This window comes from Cyprinodon tularosa, unplaced genomic scaffold, assembly GCF_016077235.1.
Source record: "Cyprinodon tularosa strain WSP-4 unplaced genomic scaffold, ASM1607723v1 ctg342, whole genome shotgun sequence".
NCBI classification, from domain to species: domain Eukaryota; kingdom Metazoa; phylum Chordata; class Actinopteri; order Cyprinodontiformes; family Cyprinodontidae; genus Cyprinodon; species Cyprinodon tularosa.
The window spans coordinates 1,095,568-1,111,080 of NW_024039055.1; the positions used below are offsets into that span (position 1 = coordinate 1,095,568).

At 37.3% G+C, this 15,513-nt stretch overlaps 1 protein-coding gene across 1 annotated transcript in view; it reads right to left on the reverse strand.

The window, feature by feature from the left end:
• The window catches only part of tspan15 (tetraspanin 15), a 71,225-nt gene that overhangs the window by 18,662 nt on the left and 37,050 nt on the right, over positions 1-15,513 (reverse strand). Inside the window, exon 4 of the mRNA XM_038294616.1 lies at positions 14,994-15,089. Within this exon, the coding sequence (XP_038150544.1) occupies positions 14,994-15,089 (96 nt within the window). The remainder of the gene's footprint in view (positions 1-14,993; positions 15,090-15,513) is intronic.

The following is a 15,513-nucleotide window of genomic DNA, read 5'->3' on the forward strand; positions in this document are numbered from 1 at the left end:
GAATATAAATATCCCTTAGTGTTGCATGGTGGGGGAATTTGGTGTGACAGCATCAGAGTGAAAGGCGAATGCAAACAAGTAGATACAAAGTATTAGCATAGGAGAAACAGTAAGGGCAAATTTAATAACTGTATGTTCCAACAACTTATTTTTTTATCCTTGGATAAATTGCAGCATTTTAAAAACAACCATTTTATACATAGGGGAACTTGATGATTGCAGGGCATTTCAACATAATGTAAAATGTTGGCACTCAAATTATTTACCTTAAGCTACTATCGTCTCACTTAATTAATTTCTTTTCACCAGCCTCAGATTGTAAGTAAACACAGAGAAAAAAGGTATGTGTGCCACAGTATTATCTCAGCTTTCCATCCAATTACACAGGCCAATATTTCAATAGAAGAGAACTAGAGACAGAAGGAGTAGATTTTATTTTAGGAAAGACTGAGAAAACTGAATTTTATTTTATTTTGGGACAAATAAACTTACCGGTTTCTAAAACATATCCATTTATCCATCTGTCAAAAAAGCTAAGATGAAAAAACTGAGAAAACTGTCAAGTTGGATTTGACAATCTCTAGAGCCAAATTGAGCAGCAGTATCTTAATGTCGTCATTTTCAGACCCAACAACACAGCTTGCATGGCCTACTGTAACTTTGCTGAGCTTTAGCTGTAGTATAAATTTTACACACATTTTATGAACGCCTGTGTCCAGAAACAAAGACCCTAGGCTGCACCCTTCTACCAACATGCTTGGCAGGTATTATGAGGTGTTTGTGCTCATAAACAATTTTTGTATTTTAATAGTGATTTTTTGGTGATAAGAGACAGAACTGTCTCTTATCACAGAATGTCCGTACTTGGTCTCGTCTCTTTAGAAATAAATTTGTTCCAGAAGCCATGCTGTCATATTCATTTCAGTGAGAGGGGAGCTTTTTACTTCCAAACAAGTCCTATTAGTTTATTAGATATTTACCTAACCTGTAAAAACTTTACAATGTCCTCCATGCTCAATGAAGACGAATGTGTGTGAATCAAGCTTGTTGGTATTGATGAGTCTGACCTCACGGCTAATTTCTAAGAGGTTCTTTTAATAAAGGATTAAAAGATCTCTAAATTGTTTACAATGTGACTAACATTTTTAATGCAAACAAAGGGCTTTTCTTGGCAGTCTGTTAACAAATAATCAGACAACTTCTCTTGTATTGAAGGGTCTGGTTCTGTTCATTTAAGATAATTGAGCTATTCACAGCCGCTACAGATCAATAAATGCAAGTGTTTTTTTTAATGTCTTGTTAATCTGAATCTGTTGTGTGTTTCTTGACGATTTGTATCAGGTTAAAGTATAAAAACAACCTTTGACTTGAAACAGGGTGTATTTTTTGCTATAAGACCTCATAACAAGATTAAAAACCATTTGAACTAAACTGATGTGACTGGTGTTCATGTTTCAATCAAATCTCACAGTGGTATCCTCTGATAACGTCTGGCTTTGCTGGTCGAACAGATTAACCTTCCTTTCTGCAATCTTCTTTCATTTTATCTCTCTTATTACAAGAAAAAAAAAAAAACCTCTTGGAGGTCCCTTACTGAAAAGAGAAGTTCAGCTGTTTTGATCTCCCAGAAACGAATCATTTGCAGAAGGAGTGAGGTATTTTTAAGTCAACTGCCCCTGTGATGAGTTTCTGATCACTGTGAGAGTGAAAGAATGGCTGACCCTGTGGGAACCCATGAAGTAATATTATGATTGAGTGGGTCAAGGTTAAAGACTCGACTAAACTGATCATTTCCAAGCAGCTGGAAGAACCATACTGCATGACTTCTCTAAGGTGAGTTCCAGTATATTCATAGAAGTCACAGTTATAACAATATCTCCATTTCATACTGAGGTATCATTTTAACAATCCACCTTTCAGTAATTTACCAGTTTACTAATCTCTTATCTTCTTGTGTAAGAATCAATAGCATGTGCCCACATCGGTTAAAGAAGTAAGAACACTGAAGTCTGGGGGGAAATGGGCAAATCTGGCAAAATAAGAACCTTATCCCCAATCTTCTGGTGGTTCATTTAACAACTTTCAAGGACATTTATGGCAGTTATAGCCTTCCTAGTGTTAACAGTGTCCTTAAAGGGGGATTTATCATGCTAAATCTACTTGTAAACTTTAAGCTATGTGATAATGGTATTCTTTCATCAACACCATGTCTTAAGTTGCATAACTTGATACATGCATGTCTGGGTATCCTCAGGAACTCTCTCTGAGCAGCAGCTCCTCTATACCCTGGAAGAACAGCTGGTCTTGATCATTTAACATTGGACAGCAATTACCCGCCCCCTCCTGGAAGTACCTACCATGACCGCACTGTGCCCACACTGTAAACAAACACACACTTTGTCTGAGTAGCAGCCGTGATGTGAAATAGAGCGCAATAATTTCTGATCAAAATTGAAACAAAATGATTCTTTTAGCACCAAATCTGCACAATAACAGCAATTGTTCTTTTTTTAGCTGTTGTCTAAGTCACAAAAATATGTTTTTCTGTTGGTAGTGATCTCCGACTTTGTTCTGCCATCCTAAAGAAGAGCCCAATTGTTTTTCTTTGAAATGGCTGAGAACCACACAAGCAGAGTCAGCATCACAGTGAAGGTCAGTTTCTGTTTTTTCAGTTTGAAACAGTAGTACCAGAACATTGATATTTTATAACAAATAAATATTCCTATCCTAATATTTAATCATATATGTGCTAATAGTTGGTATTTTACAAAGCAAACAAGCATGATATAAAACTTTTACCCCGAGAGATTTAGAAAAGCATTTTCATCAAAGACCAGAAACAAAGCTGAGCTGTTGATCATTCTTCTAAAGTTATGAGTTATGAGTATTTGATAAAATCTTACCTATCATCTGGAAATCAAACTTCCTGAGTCTGGAGGAAGAGCGTTCTCTATGGTTACATCACTCAGAGATCATTTGGCCTTCCCTATTATCTACTGGGGTTGTTCCACTATGTTTCATCAAGTTCAAAGTCTACCATTAAAATTTGAACCACTTCATGCTTTCCTCTGCTAACAAACTTTATGGAGATAAAGATTTATTTGTCAATTAAAACATGTCACCTTCCCACAATGCAAGTTCCCACAATGATACAAGAATATCCTATAACTTAAACTGCACAGAGAATCTGTGGGGTAATGTTAAGAGGAAGTTGAAGATCAACAGATCTAACGATCAAGACCAGCTAAACACAATAATGCTAACCTGGCCTTCCGCATCAATGCAGTTATTCTTGCAAAGGAGTCCAAACCAACTACTGAGTGGAAATGTTGTACAAAACATGGATATGCTTTTCAATAGGCTGACATTACTTAGTAAAATAATCTGCATAATATAAAAAAACCACAGCTACAGATCTGTATCGAGCTTGGGTCGATATTTATTTTTGATTATAGTTATGGTGGGGAATCCTGCTTCACGGAAGTAGGTTGAGCCAAACATACTCAAAATATGCATGGTCATCTTTGAGCACACCATTTCACTTTTCTGCAACCAGTTTGCAGTTCTTCCAGCAGTCCACACTTTCTTTCACTTTTTCTCATCGTCTTCTCCTTCTTTCCCATCGCCCGGCTTGCCAAAGGTTTGCCTGCTGTGTCTCAAAGTATCTAGCAGCAGCAGCCCTGACTGACACAGCTCATTGGCTAATTTGTAGCCTGGTCCCGGACACTCTGGAGGGCTTAACCGTACAAACAGGAGAAGCGGCACAAGTGAAATTAGACATTGTCGTCAGACAACTGGGGTAATTTATAAATGTTTTAAATCCGGTTGGGTCCAGATTAGCCAGCAGGTGGGTCCAGATCCAGACCTTGGTTCACTAATCTGTGACCTCTGATTTAGTCCTCATGTTTGATTTAGTAGCATCATAACGTAGACTACATAAAGAACATGGCTAAGCCATTTTGTTTTACTACTTCAGCTCTCAGCCAATAAAACTAAGCTAGACATATGTACACAACCTTAATATTGAGCTGCTGATCAGTTCAGCACTGCACTGTTTGGCTTGTTCACATAAACAGATTAAAATGCTTCCAAAGTTACACTTTACCAGAAAATGGATGTATTGAGCTAGATTTAGTTTGAAATTTGTCAACTAAACTCCTGTGAGATAGGAGGCAAAGAGTGACTTAAACCAGGCAGCAGAGACAAATATGTTTTATAAGCAGAGATGTTGACATAAACAGTTGTCGTACTCTTATAAAACTCTTACATGCCAGTGCTTCATAAATTACAACCATTAAAAACTATTGTGACCTGTGTTTATTCGGTTTGCTGCTGTAGAAGTGGCTTTAGTACAGCTTCATAACAGCTCCACTAACGATAACATCACCTGCCGCCATCCATACTCACCACCTTCTACAGAAGCACCATAGAGAGCGTTCTGACCACATGTCTTGCTGTGTGGTGTGGAGGCTGCAGTATCTCAAACTGTTAGAAAGTGAGAAGAGTAGTGAGAACTGCAGAGAAGATCATCAGGGCTCCTCTTCCCTCCATAAAAGACATTTTATTCCAGCTATGTATGTCCCGAGCCCGTAACATCATCAATGGCCCCTCACACCCCCACCATGGACTGTTCTCCCTGCTGCCCTTTGGGAAGAGACTTCACAGCATTAAATGCAGGTCCAGCAGATTTAAGAACTGCTTTTTCCCCACAGTCATCAGACAGCTGAACTGTTGTAAAACTCTATTACTCTATTAATCATGTCACAGACTCTGCATCAAACTGGTAACACCAAACCAAAAAAACTGCATATTTGTAACATATATATTAATATTCTAAACTTCCATATCAATGTGATTTTGCAGCATGATTTTTTTTTCTCCCACACTGTTTGCATTTGACCACTGCTGCACTTTATGCTTTATGGGATAGAAATGTTCTGAAAGCTGTACAAAACGAAATTCCGTTTTGTAACACTGTGTATACAAAATGACAATAAAAGCTGTCACATTCTAAGTCTTTTCGTAGTGACTGATTCCATGCCAGTATGTATTATGATACTACCAAGAATCCTATAAGGCCTCTCCAGACCTGGTGCAAAGCAGACCACTACAGAATATCCTTCCTGCCTACAGCTATCAACATATGCATCAACTCACTGAAGAAACCCTTAGAAGGGTATCATTTTCATTTGGTTTCAATAAAGTTTCAGAATTGACACTGTAGTTTGATTTTTTCCAATACATCTTGTATAAAATAATATTCCACCACTGATAAAATTGCTGCTTGTCCAGTATGTTTAGGGTTATGTACATATACATTTTGAAACATAAGATAGCAAATAATATGTTTTTATATCAGAAGATTCAGATCTATTTCGACAGCATTTTTTAAACTTGTGAATTAGAATAATGTGAACATAAAGTATGTGTCATTAAGCAACAGTAATTACCCTTAATAGCTAGAAGTTGAAGAGGATTAGGCCAATTGACTGATGGGTAGCTGCAGCAAGGATTCAACTCATCTCCCATCTGATAAATGTATTTAATAAACCAATAAATCAAGAGTCCTCCAGGTCTAATATTAGAAGCCCAGCTCCAGGAAACTGATGAGGGGAATATTTGTTGAAATCACCTTAAAAAGAACTTCAACCCCACGATTTGTCTCTCTTCAGACCACTTCTGGATTTCCATGGTTTGATTATGACATTAAATGACTTTTTACAAAGAAACCTCAACACATAAAAATAGAGCAATAAAAAAATGGACATAGATTTGCTCAGGGTGAAAAGGATTAGACTCTGTAGTATCGGAAAACCTTTTTCGATTTGTTAAACCCGGATTTGGCCTGCTACAGTTGATGGGTGTATAAAATAAGGTTTAGGCTCAGCAACCTTTTGAGGCCAATAAATTGAATGCAGCTGCAGAGCCAGAATAAATTGAATGACCAGGATTTTCAATCAATAGAGGTTTTTGAGTCACCATGTTCGCTCAAAGATTACAAAAAGTGGGATTTAATAGGTTCTAACTGTGAAAATTGGTTCAGGATCTGTTGCACGTAACATTTAAGCAAATAAATGTCTTCCTAGAGTCAAAAGCTTGTCCTTACTGACCATCTCTGTGTGAAGGTCAGTGCTTACACAGTCATCTCGGTCCTCCATTACCTGACTAGTTTGGAAGGATTTAGACAGTGAGGTAAATTAAAAACAAACAAACAAACAAAAAAAACTAAACCCTGGTGCAAATTAACAGAGAAGCTAAAGAACTTTTTGCACATAATATTATTTTGAGCCAACTCTAAAACATTTGAATTTAAATGGAAGGAAACAAAAATCAAAGAAATCACACTTATTTAAGTTAATCAGATTAACTTATATTACACACTACATATTCTCTGATAATTTAAGTAGAGAAGACATATCATTTTTAGATTTCTTTAAAGGCAAAGGCAGGTTTACTTGTAAAGCACAATTTAGTACAAGGACAATTCAAGGTGCTTTAGATGAATTAACCAATAAAATGGAAATGGAGTAAAAGCAGAATAAAAGTAAATAAAGATAAAAACTTGCTAAAAGCAGGGCTCCGTTTCACAAAGCAGGTTTAAGAAACTCAGATTCAAACATCAACTCTGAATTGATCTAGCCTGGGACTCAGTTTCATGAAGGTTGCTGTGAGTTAGTTTAATCAACTTCAAGTAGGACCACTCCGAGTTTAGCATGTGCGTAACAAGTATGAAAAGCCATTATAAGTGGAGCACCGATTCGACATGTCATAATGACAACAGACAAAAGGTAAGCGTCTATTTCTCGCCATTGAACCTAGAGATTTTAATGCAGATTTTAAAAAAAATAATAATAATAGAGTATCTCTCATTCTTTTGCCTGATACCTAAGTTTTGTTTTTTATTCAGTTGGAGAAAATTATAGTGCATCCACATATTGATCTGTTATAAGCATCTAGCCAACAGCCTGATGGGTTCATAGTCACCGGGTGACATTGTGATCTAAATCTTTGTAATTTCTGCACAGCTATGGTAACTGATCTTGTTGTTTTTTATAATTTGAGCAAAAGGGAACATGTAGATATTAAATAGGAGGGCCCCAGAATGGAGCCTTGAAGAACCCCCATGTGTGATTTTTCTGGTCTCTGATTTAAAGTTCTCTATTGACACATAGAAGTCCGTCCTTCATGTAGGATTTAAAGTTGTAGGGAAACGGCTGTTTCATCTAGCTAACCAGTTAGCAACTTAGTGCTAGTAGGTTCCCAATGGGAAACATGGAAGAGGAGGACAGTTTTGTGTCAGAGATTGTGGATGAGTCTCCTCCGTCATACATTTTTTATTTAGAGGAGGAAAGTGGGGATGAAGTTGTGAAAGAGGACGCCAGGGTGGCAGAAGCTTTGTTTGGTGTAGAAGGCTTACAGCTTTACGTGTTTGAGCCCCTGCCTCACAACGCTGCCAGTTCTGTTAGCTCTACGCCTGCCAAGGACACAGATGTCCATTTAATGCAATCTGATCAAAGGAAAAAAAATGTTATATAAAATTTACATTCAGGGCGGCTTGACTAATTTTCAATAGGGAAAGAGAAGAGTCGCTCTTCTTTTTCTGAGTGCAGAAAGGGGCCACAGCAGCTGCATCGGACTCACTGTCAGTGTTTTGGAGCACAGAAGGGTTCACCCACTCACTGTTTGCTGAAGACAGTAAGCTCAGAGCTATTGGTGCTTTTAGGTTGTAGACAGGAAATAGTCGCTAGATTTTTCACAATTGACTTTAAAAAAAAAAAAAGTCGTAAGAGGTTTGTAAAGTTGCCAAATATTGCGACAAATTAAGTTGGCAACAATGCTGCAACCAGCAGAGCAGGTATAAGGTTAGTGACAGGCGCCATTGCATGCTTAACAGGGTACTAGTGCCCCCTAAATACATCAAACCTTAACAACATTGTGCAATATAAGCCTAAACATATCCGTGATAACAACTCTATTCATTCTAAAATATATTCATTAGAATAAGGGAAAGCAAAACTTTCTATATATTACTTTGGAGAAATTCAAAAAAATTCAAAAGTTTTCACATTACAGGCATTTTAAAGATCAACAGTTAAAGTGTATAAATTAGATGGGCCTTTCAGAAATACAGTTCCTGTTAAAAGGTATAATCTGAGGCTCTAGAATGGTTAGATAATTCTTAATGCAATTTATTTGGAAGGTTTATAAATAGAATGGTGGCACGTTGTCAAAATAACTCACAAGAAAATTACAGGTCCCCTGTGGCATTAGGCATGGAAATGCTACACCAGGCTTTCTAGCACATCTTCAGAGTATTTCAAAAGATTGGTATGTTAGAAAATTGAAGGTCAAAATAACATTTAAAATTGCAGCTGAAAAGTACTTTGGAGTAATTGTAGTTTATTTAGAGACAATTTAACTCAAGCCATCTCTATTCATTTTTGATGATTTTCTCTACAATGTCTTTCAGAGCAAACAATGACACTAACAACAGTTAAATATGCCAATTTCGTATTGCCTTAACAGCAGAAATTAATAACATGTGCTCAGAGGCATTATTGTGATGTGAAGGCACGTTATTGTCTCCAAGTAGAGAGGTGTACCTTTTTGAAGGGACCAATTGTGTACTTCAAAACCCTATTCTAAAAACCCCTAAGACATAAAAAAAATGTCAGACACTGCTTCCTACCGTCTGATCTTCAATGGATAGATGCACCTGCTTGTTGTATTGTAAAAACCAAACAAAGGAAAATGACACCATCATAGTCCTGACACAGGCCTGTTTTCCTTAAAATTCAAAGAACCACAGCAATACATTTAGTTACTACTTTGAGCAATTTGTAATATTCTAAAAATATATCATAATTCGCAACATAATATAGCCGTGAACAGGTAAAAAAAAAAAAAGAAAAGCATATTCCCTTTTAGAAAACTAGTTGCGAGGGTGAGAGTGGTAGAAGATGTTAAAGCTGGGAAAGGGGACAAAACGATATCCAGTTACATTGAAGATATTGAAGTTATCAATGTGCCTGCTGTCATCAATATAGCATAAATATAAATCTATCTGGACATTGTTATCCTCAAGCATATTCATTGGAAGTTCCCATGATGGCCCTTAGCAACTATGGATGAGCTGCAGAGGTTTATTGCTCAAGTGTTAGATTTTGTTGACAAGCACTACTAATAATTGTGTTACTTAGAGATGTAAACCATTTCACACTATCGTGAGAAGAGATTCATTGTAAAAAAAAAAAGAAAGAAAAAAGAAGGGAAGTTAACTTTGCAATTTTTTTTAGCCATGCAGCAAAAAAAGAAAACACATACAAGAAGGTGTTCTGGTCAGAGGAGATCAACATTGACATTTTTGACATAAATTAACATGTTTTGTGTGAATGGAGAAAAAACAAAAACTTATCCAAAGCAAAAAAGAAGCATATTATTGGAATGCCTGCAGCAAGACGGCAGCATTATTATTGGTTGGAGCATGTTTACCATGTCAGTGTGAAACAAAAAACAAAATAAAACAAAACAAGAAAAAAAAAAAATACAGAAAAAATAAAAGATATATGTGTGAAGGGCTGCTCAGTGACGCAGTGGGTAGCACTGCTGCCTTGCAGCAACAAGGTTACGGGTTCGATTCTTTCTGCATGGAGTTTGCATGTTCTCCCTGAGCATGTGTGGGTTCTCTCCAGGTACTCCGACTGCCTCCCACAGTAGAGTCCTGCAACGGGTCGGGTACCCGCAGGTCCCCGACGGGTCACCCGCTAAAATGCTCTTTTGCGGGTGAAAAATATATAAATAAAAATAAACGGGTACGCGGGGTCGGGCTGATATTTTTTTAGTGCGGGCGGGTAGTTGGTGATTTTTTTTTTTTATGCGTGTGTGTTGTTATGGACATCAGAAATGTTATATTAATCAGGCACTGGGGTCACCCTTGTTGTAGCTGAAAGCCCTGCCGGCAGTGTGGGCTTCCCTCCAAAAAGGCCACAGTCAGTGCACGTCTGCTGCAGTGTTAATGGCGCTGTTCTGCAGCGCAGCGTACTATAGCCTATTACTTGATGTGTTAACTGGTCGGGTTGCGGGTTAAATATCAACGGGTTGGGTTGGGTTCAGATTTGAATTGAAGATATCATCATCCTAACGGGTTCGACCCGTGCAGGACTCTATCCCACAGTCCAAAAACCTGACTGTTAGGTTAATTGGTTTCTCTAAATTCTCCTTAGTTGTGAGTGTGTGCGTTAATGTAGGGTGACCAAACGTCCGTATTTCCCGGGACATATCCGTATTTCACGTCCTGTCCCGGGCGTCCCGGGTCTTTTTTAGAAAGTGAGGAAATGTCCTGATTTTTTAAATTACCTTAATTGGACCATTAAATTTACAGGCGCTAGGGCACTGAGCACGACGCTGCGTGTGACGTAATCCCTGAGCCGGGTCAGTGCGGGCAGCCCTGTTCTTAATCAGAATATAGATTGCGTGGCTGTCAGTACGCCAACAACATGCAAAAGCGCAAATGTATGTTTAGACAATTTACAAAAGAGTTTCCCCGGTTTCAGACCGGGTCGAGGCAAATGGGAGGCCTTGTGCACATATGTCTCGGTGTCCAATGGAGGTGCAAGGGATCTGAAAAGCCACCTGGACTCCGAAAGTAAAGTCTATTGATATGTTTGCTATTTCGTTTATTGCTGAGGCTGAGTATCATCTAATATTGGGAGTTGAGAGTTATTGTTAACTTTTATTGTTAAGTGAGGAATGTTTAGATGACACATTATTTCTTTCATTGTGGTATTCATTCATTACAGGAATTGTTAAGCATTGTATATATATATATATATATATATATATATATATATATATATATATATATATATATATATATATATATATATATATATGCTCTAAAAACTCCCAGAGCTCAGTTAAACCACCAATTATAAGGTCAAGGCATTGCCTTAAGTACTTATATTAAGTAACTTTAAATTACTCTCACTGTAGGAGAACTTGGTCCAAAACATACAGCATCAAAAAGAAAAGGCTAAAGAGAAGGAACAATAGCAGATACAAACAACCAAATCAGAAAAAACAAACATGTAGGACAAAATAGCCACAGCCAACCATACAAAAAATAACCAACTTTCACTGGCTTCATCCAGTCATAAACCATTCCTTAGTCTTTGTTTTAGCATTTCTTTAATTAAACATAGGTTTCAAATACCCTATTATTAATTACCCATTACCTGTTCCATTTATTTTTAAATCATTGTGCTGAGGTTTGTCATGACATGGAGCACAATTGAAATGTACTTCAAAGATTCCACCCTAAATTACTTGTGCAACTTTCTTGTACAATAAGAGTATGTACAATGTACATTAAGTACATTGTACATACAATGTAAAATAAGTGGACATGTTGCATGTGATGTATAAAGATTGCTGCACAACATGTAGTGGGTTGATTTATTTATATGGGAAACCCAAAAAATGCATGTCCCATACGAGTTAGGACATGGATACCCCTGATTTTAATATTTACACATCTTTACTAACCCTTCAGGGCAACAAATGGAACGGCCAACTCGTTCAGAGAGCATGGCATTGTATTTAACCATCAACAACTGCTATGGTGTTTTTTTTTACCATTTTAAACTTCTATCTAAGATTAAACTAAACAATAGCATTATTCTTAGTCTACCGGTATATTGAACTTCTAATTAAAACTTACTGCTTGTTTCTTAAAGGTATACACATAAAATATCAGAGATTCTTTTTAGAATCCTGATTCCAGGATTGTTCATATAAACCGGAACAGAATGATTGGGTCTCAATGTGAATGTTTTATTTGTCTGGTTCGGTTGTCAAAGACTTCAGGGAATAAGATAAAAAAGCTCCAAAGCTCTGTTTTCCAACACCAATTAATATTAAAGGACAACTAACCCCCATGCCAGAGCTTTGCTATACCAACTATTTGAAAAACAAAAGTGACAAGATTCCTTTACAGAAAATGCCTATACTGACTCAAAGTTCAAATGAGTCTCACTTAAAATAGAAGAAGGTGCCACACAAAGGGTGTTATTGTATGTTCAGGCCAGACGAGGTGTCTCCAGCCAGTGCAGTGGATTCACATAGAATTTTTGTATAAACCATGCGCGGAAGGGCTGGGAAGCGGCCACTGTTCATCATCTTCCCTTACCTCCAGTACAGACCCCGGTCTGTCACTGCCCACTGCCCAGCATCACTGCTTCCTGCCTGGGTAGGAAGGAAGTACCACCAAATCCAACAGTCATCCAGACACAGCTCTGTATGAACCAAATCGGAGTAATTTTTCACTATTTCTGAGGCTTTTCCAAAAATTGATGCATAGAGAACTATTTAAAAGTTAAATTTTATCTGTATTTTTATTGTGAAATGCTGACAGGGAGATCTTGACAGGACATGCTACAGGGTTGTCAGGGGTAATGGCAGGTCCAAAGCGAAGGGTCTGGGAGGCTGGTGATTTACTGAATATTAAACAATCCTTCCAGCCACTAAATACGATTAACATTCCCACTGTTATATTCAATACCAGAACAGGAATGAATTGTGACGTTATGTAATAACTTTATATCAGGAAACAAGCGCAGCACTAACATCTGCTAGGGTGGTGATGTCATCAGCCAAAATTAAAAATGAATACATCTTAAAAACAAATCAGCACGCAGCTGAAGCTCCTCCTATTCGATGACACGGTCCAGGGAATAAACAGTGTGCATCTGAAATTCAGAGCAGTGAACTACCTGGAGGACTCATGGCAATCACCGCGGACACTGTCCTTGGTCTGAATGCACCATTAGACACTGAGGCAAGAATTCAGGAAACGTTCAGTAAATTGATAAAAATAATAACTAAATCATGCAGACAGCACTGTAATACAACCAAAACACAGTTTGTTAGTAAAATAAATACATAAATAACTTGATATTGGGGTTTGTCAGTAAATATGGAAGGACCACACCTGGTCTACATCTACCCTCTTTTGGAATGACAGGGATTTTTTTTTTTTGAGTTGTACATTTTAAGAGATTCTAATGTGAGGTTTTAATTTAAATGTTCAGAGACAGTAGTGTGCTTTAGCTTTCTGTCTGACCACACAGCCTGAGGCCGGAAACCTCCTGTCCAGTTTTTGCCAAAGCACACCTGGAGGTCTCGAGAGTAATTGGGGTCTTCAGCAAACTCTTGTAAAAATCACTTACTTGCATGTAGGATGAAAAACATGAATGAATGAATGCAAAAATCATCGGCATTAGCAAACAGTTATAACCTGAACTTTTGATTTTGATGAGCATTTCTACTTTTTGCATTCGAACATTGCATTTAACACAACTATGACACTGCGACAGAAGGCTGTTAAAAAAAGGGAAAAAAGAAACACAAAGAAACAATAGACAAGCTTTTAACACTGAAAGGCACATTTAAAAAAGCTTGTGGATGGATCCGTTTCCTTTCTTAAATTGCAAGAGTTAAAGAGAAAATTGGATCTATTTTAGACAATTTTGAAAAACATTCCTGAACAAAAAGATATTTCAGGCTGCAGCAAGATATCTTTTGCTTTTATATTTGCCATATTGTTGGTCACTTTGAATATAAAACTAAAATCTTTGTTTGCGAGAGGAAAGTTTGTCCTGCCTTGTTCATGTTCTCATGGTCTTTTGATTTTAATTTTTTGGACATTTCTTGGTCGATACAGATCAACTTTTTAGGTAAGGTTGGACCAGTGAAGTTTGCTTGATTTCCCTAAGGATTATATAGCATACAACTAAAAACAGAGTAATGCTGCTAATTAAATAACATGCATGGAATGTTATTCAATAAATTGAATCATAAAATAAGAAGGAATTTTAAGATCTTCCAGTCGATCCCCCCAACCACTGCGCTCTAATATCTATCCAAACTTTTAAAGTTTCTGACCTTGTATTACTATTACTAGATAATAATAAAAAGTTGTTTGACTCTGATCTTTGGCCTATTCATTTGTAAATTGCTAATCTGTATTAATATCCAGTGTGGTTGTGTCTTTCTGTTTAGGCCAAACTTTGGACCATTTAAGCATTTTCCCATCTATAAACAAAAGAAATCTCTGGCCAAATATTAAAGGAATAAATTCCTTTAATCCCACACTCAAAAAGGATTAACAGTAAAAAGAAAACCAGCAGGTCATCTTGTTAGGAGAAGCATCAATTTGCAGCTTTTACCAAAAGCCAGCTACTCCGGCAATTAAAATTAAAATTAATCTTATTAACGGTCACCTAAAGTGGCGCAGGAACTGGCTGAGCATATACCTTCTTTCAATGGTCTGAAATGTCAGGTTGATGACTCATTTTGAAGTAGCTGTGAGCATGGAGGAAAATCAAACTCACCACCTCGTCTTATTAAACATCACACAGAGAAATGTTGTGGTGTATACACATTTTTTACTGAGGGAGACTGACTGGTTCATTTGAATCAAAGGCATTTGTGTGCTTTTTAATTGCCTGGATGTTTAAGCTAATTCATCCAAATACAATCTGGCTTAGAACCATCTAAATGCTAGTTTAATAAAAGCCCAGGTGTTGGTCACGAATGAATCCCTTTAGATAGCCCAGTGAAGAAGCATTTGTCTTGTACTTGCCAATCAGAGGGACTTGTTGCAGACCAATGCGTAGTTTCATTGTGTTATCAGTGTGCCCTGTCTGGGCAGTGCAGCTCCCTGTGCTTTATAAGAGCTAGAAAAAAAGACCTACAGCTTCAGGCTGTCAGTGTGGCTCTGAGAGCAGCAGCAGCAAAACTATTCAGACCATTTCTTTGGTCCAGTGCTTTAGACATTCAAGTACACCAGTGACCCTGCATTTAGAGATAAATATGCAATTTTCCTGTAATGAGATATGGTTTTGTAGTGTGTAGTCCAGGATCACTTGTGTACCCTAGTTAGGATTAAAACAGTTATATGTGCTGAACCCTATGATGAAAATCCATAACCTTACCCTTTCCTGAACAAAGTCCATGATATTTTTGAAGTCTAGGTCATCGTAGTAGTTCACTATGCCCCTTCTGATGTTCTTGTTCAGCAACTTTACAGTCTATTGGAAAAAAAGAAACAAAAAATGTTGGTATTTGAAAGTCATATAAGTGAAGTAGACAATCTTCAGTCAGGACAGCCAAATGTCAATTCATGAAGGTGACTTATCACCCCCCCCCCAGCTGAAAAATGTCAATGTGACACTTTAAAGGCTCACATCTGTTGGTCACAATCTGCTGAGGAAAAGGGAGCTGGAGTGGTCGTATTAAACACAGCAAGCTTACAATCTGTTAAACATTGAACTGCACTCTGAACCCTCATCATCAAGCGCTATGTTTTCACATGGTTAAATAGAATTAATGACTCAAATTTTGCGCAGATATGCCTAATGTATCAATAAACAGTAAAGTTAAAGGCGTCTATGCAAATATTGCTTTAACAGATGTATCTTAAAAAACATAAAATTTACTGAAAAAGATCAAATA